The 12,328-nt window shown below is 39.5% G+C and overlaps 1 protein-coding gene across 1 annotated transcript in view; it reads left to right on the top strand.

Moving 5' to 3' along the window:
• The window catches only part of api5 (apoptosis inhibitor 5), a 48,855-nt gene extending 36,920 nt beyond the window's left edge, over positions 1-11,935 (top strand). Inside the window, exons 11-14 of the mRNA XM_039744270.1 lie at positions 7,139-7,195; positions 7,529-7,608; positions 10,333-10,472; positions 10,637-11,935. Of these exons, the coding sequence (XP_039600204.1) occupies positions 7,139-7,195; positions 7,529-7,608; positions 10,333-10,472; positions 10,637-10,716 (357 nt within the window). The 3' untranslated portion in view covers positions 10,717-11,935. The remainder of the gene's footprint in view (positions 1-7,138; positions 7,196-7,528; positions 7,609-10,332; positions 10,473-10,636) is intronic.
• Positions 11,936-12,328: the final 393 nt, after the last annotated feature.

Genomic DNA, 12,328 nt, shown 5'->3' on the forward strand with positions numbered 1-12,328 from the left:
CATTTTTTTGTACTGAGCAGATCTGAATTTTTTGGAGTATATTATGGCTAAGATTTATTTATTATGGTTGGAAAACCATAAAAGGGTAACTTTTCTGGATTTCAGTTTTTTGCTTTTTCAAAATGAGAATTTTACTTTTTATTAAACAATTAAATTTCTCAGTTTCAACAATTGATATGTTGTATCTGTTATATTTTTAAAGAAACTAATTCTTTCTGATGCACCTCTTCATTATATATATATATATATAGCAAAATACCCGCGCTTCGCAGCGGAGAAGTAGTGTGTTAAAGAAGCAATGAAAAGAAAAGGAAACATTTTGAAAATAACGTAACCTGATTGTCAATGTAATTGTTTTGTCACTGTTGTGAGTGATGAGTGTTGTTGTCATATATATATATATATATATATATATATATATATATATATATATATATATATATATTTACACACACACATAAACATATATATATATACATATCTATACATATACACATATATACATACATATATATCTACATATATACACACACATATATACACACATACACACACATATATACACACAAATACATATATATATACATACATACACACACACATATATAAACATATATATACATATACATACATATCTACATATATACACACACAGCTATTTCAGTATCAGTGCAATACGCTGTTTGTTAAAATGGTTGACTCCGCTCTTACGTGCAATAACAAATCAAATCATTCAGTTGTCTTTGCTCACATGTCATTTTAGAGCTGGACGCCTGGCATCTTTTTTTGGCCACAAGTTCGTTTCTGTTTGGTGTGAGGTTCTGTGTTGTGGAGATTCTCAGGATGGATTGCAGGTGCTCATCAGTGAGGCGACTCCTGTGTGCTGTTTTGTTAGTCTTTATCACTGAGAAGAGCTTCTCACACAGATATGTGCTACCAAACATGCACAAGGTTCGAGCCGCATGTAGACGGACTTTTTTTGTTCTTCAAAGTCACCAAAGCGCCGTGCAAACTCAGTGCGCAATAACTCTAGTAAGCGGTAAGTGTTGGAAGGCAGCTGAAGCGCTGCATTATGGGATCTGTAGTTTATTGTGTTACCAGCGCTTCATATACCCGGCTTTAATAACAATAATACAGTATATAAAATGATCTCGGGCGGATATAATTACGCCGGGCGGATGTGGCCCGCCCTTGAGTTTGACACATATGGACTAAATAGAACTTGAAAAGATATATTTTTTCAAATGTGATCGCAATTCAGATAGAGTTGACGCAAGACTACAGCCTGCATGCCTCAATGAGTCATCCTCCCCTCGCTCTTACTTTTTTACCGTTCATCTAATGAATACACTGAGTATGGCTTTACCAAAACAATCATTGATGGCAAATAAAGTATCCATTATTCGAGTATGTAGATTGGTATATATATATATATATACATATATATATATATATATATACCCGCGTATCGCAGCGGAGAAGTAGTGTGTTAAAAAGGTAGAAAAGAAAAGGGAACATTTTAAAAATAACGTAACATGACTGTCAATATACAGTATTTGTTTTGTGAGTGTTACTGAGTGTTGCTGTCATCAAGGATTTGATTATCATTATTTCTTTCAATCAGGTTCGTATTTGTAGGATGTGTTGTGTTCAAGTTACATTCCGTGTTTGTCAATCGTTGTAAAGATGACAGGTTTCATTCATCGATTCGTTTCTTACTGCATCAATAAACAGCTCGTCTTCTTCTTTATCTGAGACCTGACACACTGCATGCACGGGTTTTTTTTACACTGTCTTCCTTTAGCGGGACATTGACTTTTTCCACCATGTGCTTTGTTTCCACAGTAGCTGCATTTATGAATATGCTTATCAGACGCTTCATATTTTTGCTGCCTTTTCAATTGTGTAATTCGGTTTTGTTCAGCTCTTTGGAACTGTTGCTTTTATCTGTGCACTCGTCAGTTCACGTGAGCCACTCGGTGTACTTGCATCGAAGGTTCCCAGCTGTGCTGGTGCCATCTCGTGCTATGTCCATAGCTTTATTTAATGTTACCTTAGTCCTGGCACTTAAAACTTTCTCTCGCAGTTTCGCTGAGTTTGTGTCAAACACCACCCTGACCATCTCATCTTCCTCTCCATAAGCACAGTCCTTCACCCGTGAATATTTACCCGTGGCAGTTTGCTATTGGATTGCCGCTGACGGACGGCCTTATATGGGCAGGCACTAAATTACAAACGCCAGCAGCAGCCTGTCTATGAACTTAATTTAAAGTGTAGGTTTACATCGTGCTTTGTTTCCGAAGTAGCAGAACTCATGAATATGGTTGTATATGTCACTCGCTCACTTCTTATTGTTTAGCTGCCTTCTCAATTATATAATGCATGTTTTCTTGGCGCTTTTTGAGGTCTTCCTGGTTTTCTATGTACTGCGTGATTACGTGGGAGGCGTGATGATGTCACACGAAACTCCGCCCACGGCGTTGAAGCTCATCTCCATTACAGTAAATGGAGAAAACTGCTTCCAGTTATGACCATTACGCGTAGAATTTCGATATAAAACCTGCCCAACTTTTGTAAGGAAGCTGTAAGGAATGAACCTGCCAAATTTCAGCCTTCCACCCACACGGGAAGTTGGAGAATTAGTGATGAGTGAGTGAGTGAGTGAGGGCTTTGCCTTTTATTAGTATAGATAGATAGATAGATAGATAGATATATATATAGATATATATATATATATATAGATATATATATATATAGATATATATATATATAGATATATATATATATATAGATATATATATATATATATATATATATATAGATATATATATAAATTAAATAAATAAATAAAAAATTCACTAAGACAAGACACCCATGGAAAACATGTCGTAAGGGGCGTGGATTCACTAAGCCGCTGAGACGTAAGACACCTATGGTGCATGCAGGGAGGAGCCACGCCCACCAACTCCAAGACCATTGGATACGACGACAACTCACAGAGCCACGCCCACCAATTCGGATGCGATGACACAGAAAGAACGGCGTCATTTATATTTGTCTGCCGTAGAGGCCTCATGTACCTCCGAGCCACCTTGACTGTTCATAGAGGCATGTTTCTCGTGGAGGTGAGTCGCCATATGCAGCGTGTAAAACAGTTTGCAAGGGGTATCCCATGGGATCCTTTACAACTGAGGTTAAAACACAATGAAGTAAGCAGTCTTTAAAAAACGAGTTTTCGGTTACGAAACATGACCTCGTGCACCATAGCAAACTGTTTTACACGCTACATACAGCAATTCGCATCCGCGGGTTCACTAATATGTCGTATTTTGCTCTCTCCAGAGTTCCATCTTTTCATTCACTTACTGTTGTATTCTCACACCAACCCGTTTTATAGACAACCGTGTCTTTCCATTGAGCGTGTGTCTACCAATGTAAGCCGTTGAACCCCATTCGGGCTGCAAACCGTGGAATTCCCACTAAGTGCGACTCATACGCTCCCACTGGTTACGTCCCTACCCTTTGTACACACCCCCCTCCCACCTCGCGACTCCCGTGGTCGGGTGTCTTGGTGGATTATATATTGAAAACCGCACAGAGCAATGAAACGTCTACGTGAGTCACAGGTACATCTAGACTGTGTAAAGATGACGACGAGTCCAGTGACGAGTTGGAGGTGGGCACATGAGCGGGCAGTGCATACTGAATGAGAAATTGGCAGACTAGCATGACGGAGGGAGCTGAATGGACGTCGTCCTCCTCTCCTCCCGTTTCACACTCCATGACTGAGCGCCGTGCACCCCCATCCCTTCGTCTGGCAGGAGAAGACACAATGGCGATCCGCAAGTTTTCAGTCACAGACGATTGAGTGTTGGTTCGTTCCATGTATTGTTACAAGGTTGCTTTTCTTGCTGATTTATTACATTACCGATTTTTCAAATGTTAATTTTCTCCCTGTGCTTAAAAATCATTAAAAAAACCGGCCTGATTATGCAGCGTATGGTACGGGTTGGCTTGTTTGCATTATTTCTAACCTTCTCTGCATGTGTATCGCGCCAGCGTTTTTGAATTCTTTACGACATTCTACTTTTTGTCTTTTATTTCTGGTCCCGGGTGTTGTTCAGTCTCTTGGCACAAAGTCTCGTCTTGCGGGACATGAAAGTATCTCTCTGAGAAAGTCGCGTCTCGTCCCAGGCTAAAAAGGATTTTTTTTACTATAATAGAGAGATATGGGTTTTAAATGATGGCTGATTATGTTCTGTTTTTATTTATATTTCACATAGCATTCCAACAATTTTGGAAACGGTTGTACAAAAATTTAATTGAATTCTAACAGAGCAAAACTTAGAGTTATTTCTGTAAAGGTGAAACATGGAATTTTTATGTAATGAAACAGTCATTTCCAACACTGGAAATCAATGAATGCTGTGTTTTGTGCTAGTCTGCCAATCCAGTCCCTCCTGAGTGTCTTTAAAGACGTCTGTACACCTGAGCTGTGCCAGTGTAGGATCAGGTTTATTTTTTTTTTCTTCCATGAAGAAGCAGTAAACTTTGTCCTATTGAGTCCAGCACTGTTATGTTCTGCATGTGTATTAAATAACCTCCTGTGTTACAAATTGCCTGACTAAATTAAACATACCAGCATATTGACACACTCACAATAGCAAATAACAGGGCGTTATACTCCAGGTCTGCTAAAAATAAGTTTTTGGCCAATTGTTGCCAAGTTGACTTGTAAATCTTTGTTTCCTTTATCCTCCTCCTCCTTTCTCTTCTAGACAAACGCAGGAGTTAGCAAATACTTCATCCACTTTTCCATGCACTCTCTACTTGCTCTTTCTTTTTCCTTTTTTGTCCCACAACCCCTACCCCTTAATCCAGGAATCTGCTGCATTGACTGAAAACAACCCTTCAGAGCAAGTAATTGATTGCTGTTTCACAATTGATCCATTAAGTAAAATTAACTTGAAATTATTGCTCTAATCTACTCTTTGAACTATATAGTTTGGTATTTTTCAAGTCGGTATTTCTTCAGAATCATGGTATATATGAATTTGACACATAAAGTTGTGTTCTATAGTGAAGCATTTATTTGTTACATTTTATAAATACTTAGTCTGTTCTTGCTTCTTACAACAGAGCTCTGTGGAGCCCCATGTCCATATGTGGTAATAAAAATGGCCTTAAAACTTACCAAATATGTCAAATATATCTTGTTTACACACAATGCAAGACATCATATCCATGTCTTTTTAAGAAAGAAAGAAAAAAGCAAAAAGAAAATCACTGTTGTGAGATTCAGCCATAGCCCATGCCAACTTCTCTGTTTGTCTTTTTCCTTGGTACCCTTGTTCTCTCTACTCTGTAGAGTTGGACAATCCTAAGAGGAATACAATCACACTTATCACATTGTCTTTCACTATATGGAAGATACTGCCTGCTCCAGCTGTACCATATATATATGTGTGTGTGTGTGTGCGCGTGTGATTTAGTAAGAGAGAACATTGAGCTTGTGTTGTAGGCAGTGGAGTGGCAGGAACTGGAATTACAGGCATACATAGAGTGTTTGAATGGGAGAATTTTGGTACAGCGTATTGAAGCATATTGCCCCACTTCAAGTGCTGCCCACATCCATCCATTCATCTGTCTATCCATCTTCCTAATCTGATTATTTAGGGTCATGGAGCAGCTAAAGCCTATCCCAGCCAGTATCGCGCATAAGGCAGGAGCTCTGTACTGGGCGAACACACAATTTAGGGCCAGTTAAGCAATGCTAGTTCACCGAAGTTTAATCAGGTTGAAGTTTAGTACAGATGTTTTAACACGGACAGAGTGGCCTGACATTCCTGCCTCACGGTGCCAGTTTCTGCATGGAGTCTGCATGTATTTGCTGATTGACCGGCATCTGTATCAATGAAATTTTCTCCCTCAAAAACATTATTGTCAGGTCATTTACTACTGTAACATGGCTTATCATGCATTAAAAATATTGATAATGGGTGTGTGGCGCTTCAATCTGCACAATAATAAATGCTTCCTTTTTCTTTTTTCTTTTTTTTTTTTTTAATTGTGCATGTGCAAGACGCAGTGCAGCAAAAGTGGTTTGGCTCTTTAATGATCTAAAGCTTTTATTGAAAACTTGCTGTACTACCCATCTAAGATGCATAGAAAACTAAGTAATGAATGGAGACCTCAGTGTTAACGTTTACAGTGCACCTTATATTGTATAATGCATTGTGTAATGCCTGTAGTAATAAAATGAATTGAATTTGTCGTTCCAACAGATGGCACATCACAAACAATCGTCATAATAAAATGTATTTCAACAACATGCTTGTAATGTGCCATCTGTTAGGATGACAAATGCAATGCATATGTCTGTTATGTGCCATTTTTTTTATGGATTGTGTAAAGGCAGTGTTAGTGTTTGTGGGCCACCATCTTTGGGAATGACAGAGACATAGCAACTGGGCAAACACAGAGACACTTGTCTTTTTATTATGGTGGATACAGTGCAGTGTGATCAGGTCTGTTCAGATGTGTTGTCATGTGGATAAAGCCCATGTAAAATAACTACACAGACCGTGTGAGTTTGGCCTAACTCCATAGCTGCTGCAAGCACCCAAATGAGCAAGTCATGTATCCTTAACTCAAGAAAATAAGACCAGGAGTGTTTAAAAAAAAAAAAAAAAGTTATTTCTGCTTTCAGAAGGATAACTTGTAAACTTGTGAGGCATATTTTCTTCATTCAGAATCTTTGTTGTTTCAAAGTGGATGTATTCTGTAAATTTTAAGACGACTTCTGTCACATATGGACGTGGGGTTCTATAGAGCCCTATTTTAATATGCAAAACTAAAGTATTTTTAAAATTTACAGAAAAAACACTTTAGAACACTTTTATGTGGCAAACCAATATATACCAAGACTATGCAGAAATAACATCAACTTGAGAAATAGAGAAGCCATCCATCCAAGTGATAATTGCGCACGGTGACCGCTCAACTGTTCAGGTGAGCTACAGTAGTGTATGCGGGTCACTGGTTTATATTGAATGTCAGGTATGACTTGTGCATTTTGAGCAAGTGATGTTAGTTGATGCCTGCTCCTGTTAATATCCGATTGTCTTCTCTCTTTTAGAACAAGATCAAAGTTGTTGCTTTGAAGATAACCAATAACATCAATATTCTAATCAAGGTACCAGTCTGAAAGTGTTTTGTCCCTATGTTTCACATATTAAGTATTTCTGTAAAATGACTTTGCGTGTTCCTTTAATTTATTGCCTGATGTTGTTGTTTGCAGCTTTAAAAAGCTGTATTTGTAAACCTTCATTCTGTTGGTTTTCTTTTCATCAAATCAAATGTTTGGTGTTTATGTAAGCTGCTGTGGCGCGTTAACATCTGGAACCAATAATCGGCAGCTTGTTCCTCCACATTCTATAAATACTGATTTTTATTTTCTACTTTTTAGAGTGAAGTCATTGATTTCAAATAAATGTTCACTCTTTTCCCTTCTCCTTTTCTGTTACAGGATCTTTTCCATAATCCTCCTTCATATAAAAGCACAGTGACCCTGTCATGGAAGCCTGTACAAAAAGCAGAAACAGGAGGGTAAGAGCTGCATAAAAATAGTTTGTTTTGAAGGAAATTTTATTGATCAAATGGGGTCTGGACGTGATTCATACATCGAGTATTATCCTGTTAGCCAGCATTTGACTTGCAGCTTGTGAGATGCAGTTGGTTCCGATTGGAGCACAGCTTGGTGAAGCAACGAGCCCAGGGTCACACGGTGTCAGTAGCAGGATTTGAACCCGCAGCCTCAGAGTTTGAAGTCTGTAGGCTTAACCACTGTGCCACACCGCCTCCAACAGAGCATTTTCTGCCCGCATCAGGATTTGAAACCTTGTTCTCATTTTGGAAATGGAGTATCTAGCTGTCAAGCCACTCATAAGTATAATTGGGTGATTAAAGGTCAATTGACAGCCAAGTGTTTATTTAAGAGAGTTTTAGCGTTGGACTAGAGTGCTCCTAAACTGCCTGTAAAGCTATTTTTCCATTATATTCAATGACACAATTAATTAATATCTAAGCTTTTTTAGCAAAAACGGTTTAAGAAAGTTTTGCCAACAGCAGTTTCAACACTTATTTATTTTTTATTTTATTTTTGGGGAGCATTTTTACAGGAAGTCGCTGACTCTTCCTGAAAGTGAAGCTGCTCATAAAAATCAGAAATAAGGGAAAAGAAAGTTTTGCCTTGTATGCTCATGCTTCAGTCATCTGGTGACAGCTGGGAGGGAGAGGCTAATTATGCAAGTAGCTTGCAATCAAGTGACAAACGTCCATCCATCCATTTTCCAACCCGTTGAATCCGAACACAGGGTCACGGGGGGTCTGCTGGAGCCAATCCCAGCCAACACAGGGTGCAAGGCAGGAACCAATCCCGGGCAGGGCGCCAACCCACCGCAGGACACACACAGCCACACCCACACACCAAGCACACACTAGGGACAATTTAGAATCGGCAATCCACCCAACCTGCATGTCTTTGGACTGAGGGAGGAAACCCACACAGACACGGGGAGAACATGCAAACTCCACGCAGGGAGGACCCAGGAAGCAAACCCGGGTCTCCTAACTGCGAGGCAGCAGCACTACCACTGCGCCACTGTGCCGCCCCAGTGACAAACTTAAGAAAAGTTAAAACCTCTGTAACTAAACTAAATCTTTAGCTGCAACATCCAGGCAGGGGTGTTAGTACAGAGCTGTCAGTCCTGTTTTGCATGTTCTTCCCATTCATTTCTGGATTGATCGATATTAGTGAGTGTAGTGAGCTCAACTACATACCATTACCCATTTCCACACGGAATACTAGAAATGTGTCCAGATTACCTCTTGGTTAAGTACGTTTATTCCTTCATGTGCTGTGAAGTAAATAACGTCCATCCCTTTTTCAAGTCCTTGTGGTATGAACATCGGCTACTGCACCACCATATCACTGTTCCAACATCTCTGTGTGAAACAACTATCAAGTCAAGTTGGGGAGCATGCACTGGTACAGTGAGTTGCCGCACCCACCACACAACAAAACAACTCGGGATCCCATTTGGCAACCCCCCAGGCTGACACGCGGTCCAGTCCCACCCTTCGGAAATGACCGCCTATCTGCCACAGCCAGGTGTTACGTGGGCGACCCCTTGACCTTTTCCAGCCACTCGGGTCCCCAACAATAAGGATCCTACGAGCTGGATCACCCTCGGGGAATCATGCCACATGGCCGTAGTGCCAATGCGGTAATCTGCCTCATTCGGAACTCCATGAGTAACTACTCCTTCAACACAAAGTTAAACCAACGGTACCCAAGGACTCTCTGTAGAGACACAGTACCGAAGGAGTCCAGTCTTGGTCTCAAATCACTGGATAGCGTCCATGTCTTACAAACAGGAAGCCCCAGAAAGCTAAAGACTTGGACCTTCGTCCTTTTAAACAGATATCGGGAGCGCCACACACCCCTTTCTAGTGACCTCATGAACCCCAATGCTCTCCCAATCCATCTACTGACTTCATAGGAAGAGTCACCAGAGACCTGAATGTCACTGCCGAGGTAAGTAAATCTCTCGACAAGGTACAATATTACATAATTATTATAACTAAATAAATACTTTATGAATAGTTACTGTATTACATGCAGCACACTTTTTCTAATTGGCTGTGTGATTGAGCACTACAAGTGACCAGCATACCGTCCGCCACGTTTGCTTCTTGCCTTACACTCCGTGATACGGTGATAAGCACAGGCTCAATGTGACCCTAAACTGAGCAGATTAAATTTGTCCCTTAGTTTGTGCAGCATTTAATGTATACGGATATATAACCCTTATGACTTAAGACAAAACCTTGTTGGTGCAATTTGCAGACTGCGTGACTGGGTATGTCGCATTACAACTGTACAAGTCTAGAAATAAAGTTTGTCACTGGAAACTGGTGACTGCAGCCAATGTTATTTTAACTTGTCGTTCTCAAATCTGCTGTTGGACACATCGGTGATTCTTCTTTACAAAACTGTTACTCCGGGTTTTTCTGGTCTGCTTCCATTACATCACAGCTTTTTTTTTTTTTTTTACTGATTTGAGTTCAGTTCTGCGTGCGCAGAATTTTCTTTATCCATCATTTCCTGGAATATATGAGGTCATGTAACAAAGAAAGTTCTGGTAAATGTGAGCTTATTGACGGAGGGGCTTTATATTCTTAACAGTTTATTATGTGGCGACAGCACCTTTAGTAGAATTTGTATATTTCTTTGGTTTGACCCACAATTCTTGTATTGCATTGTTTTAGACAAAAACGAACAGCTAATGAAGACATGACTCCAAACTCCCCTCCAAAGAAACCAGCTTCACTTCCTAAGAGAGATTCCAGGCAGATATACAATCCGCCAAGTGGCAAATACAGTGGCAGCATTGGCAACTTTTCATATGGTAAGCAGGTGAAATAAAAAACATTTATTTTAGTTTGTGATTAGAACAGAATTGCTGAAAACTTTCCAAAGCCACACCTGCATATGTTTTGAAGAAATATTTATGTAACTTTGTCTTGCTGTGTCGGTGCACAACAGTCAACCTAACGTGCTTTGTTATTGCAGAACAGAGAGGAGGATTCAGAGGAGGACGTGGACGAGGTTGGGGAAATCGTGGGAACCGAAGCCGAGGAAGGATCTATTAATCCATAGGCCTTGCCCTTCAATTGCCACTTGAGTGTACTAAGGTGCACTTTAGTGGTCCTTGACTGAACTTTGACCTGCATCTGCAGTGCAGGTCCTTCACAGAAAACGCCATCATTGTTCGTATTCATAGCCAACTTCAGCGACAGGAGTCATCGTTTTTTTTTTTTTGTTGTTTTTTTGGAATGTGGGGACTTTTTTTTTTTTTTGTTAAATGACTTCGTCTGTGTATAAGAAGGTTGTGAATGCCCTTTTGGATTTTTTTTCCTTTCTCCAAACCTCAAATCATTGATTAACTGCATTAGCAGGGCTGTGATCTCCATCTTCAAAGTAGTTTAATTTTTGTCCAAAATATTTTGGATGCTCATCTCACGCACCAGTGCTTTAATTTGAAAGAATATGTTGCGCGATTTATGTAAAACAAGACCAATGAAGAACAAAGACCAGGTTCTCTCAACCAACTGTGTGTCGAAGCCTAATCGGATGGCTTTTAAGGTGACCGCATACCACTGAGATTTGATTTGGTTTATATAGTGTGCTCTTTGCTGGGAATTATCACGTGAGAATATCAAAGAGTTGCATACACTTCAAGATACATTTTTCAAAATGCTGAGAGAACTTTGTCATTTATTTTTTATTTAGGGCAGCAAATGTTGCTAAAGTTGCAAAATATGTGATTAAGGCTGCAGGAATGGAGCAGAAGCTGGTCATGCAGTGCACCCAGAATACCCGGCGCTGATCAGAGCTGTGATATCTGATTTGAAGTACACATTAAAAATGGTTCTTAGTGTGTATTATCAGCTGTTCTCAGTCTGTGCCCACCCAGGTACAGCTTTCAAGATCTAGTACACAGTAGTACAGATTGGGGTCTCTTATCCAACAGCCTTTTTTCCTCTCTGTGACTGGAGAGAATATTTTATCATTCTTCACGTTTCTCATGAAAGAAATTTGTGCATTTTCCAGGCCTTCCCAAGAGCAAAAAATACAATTTCAGAATGATGGGAGCAAAAAGAAATTTAATTTCATATTGATGTGTATTTTAGACAATAGTTCTGTTAACAAGTTCTTTGTGATGCTCTGCAATCTGTAAATTCTGGGAGGAACTGGTTTGTGTTTTTAAAGTTTTATACTTTGAGAGCTGGCATGCGTTTTTGTACCTTTTTCTGTTAAGTGATATTTAATAATTTTGATTAAAAAAAAGGTACTCTGGACCAAGTTAGAGCCGCTGCATTGAAGTCAATTCAATTAATGTTTTCAGCTTTATGCACACTGTTATTGCCCCAATTACTTTAATTGCCAACGTGGACATTTGCAATTACATATTCTGATGATTTTGAGAGAATGATAAAGAAATAAGAGTCCATTAGTATAAAAGTGTTTAGTTGTGCTCACATACTGTATAATGCATCTAACCCAGGCATGTCGGTCGGTGTCTGGCTATCAGGTTGCATGAAGCAACTTGGTTCAGTTGTTTTGTGGAAAAGTGGTGCATTTCTTCTTTAAAGAAATTTTTCAAGACAGTTACATTTTCATGGAGATATCTTAAAACAGATTGCAGTGCACAAAATTACGAAATCTCCCTCTCAAAAGTAATGGCTTATCTGCAGATTTGTC

This window comes from Polypterus senegalus, chromosome 1 (genome assembly GCF_016835505.1).
Source record: "Polypterus senegalus isolate Bchr_013 chromosome 1, ASM1683550v1, whole genome shotgun sequence".
NCBI classification, from domain to species: Eukaryota; Metazoa; Chordata; class Cladistia; order Polypteriformes; family Polypteridae; genus Polypterus; species Polypterus senegalus.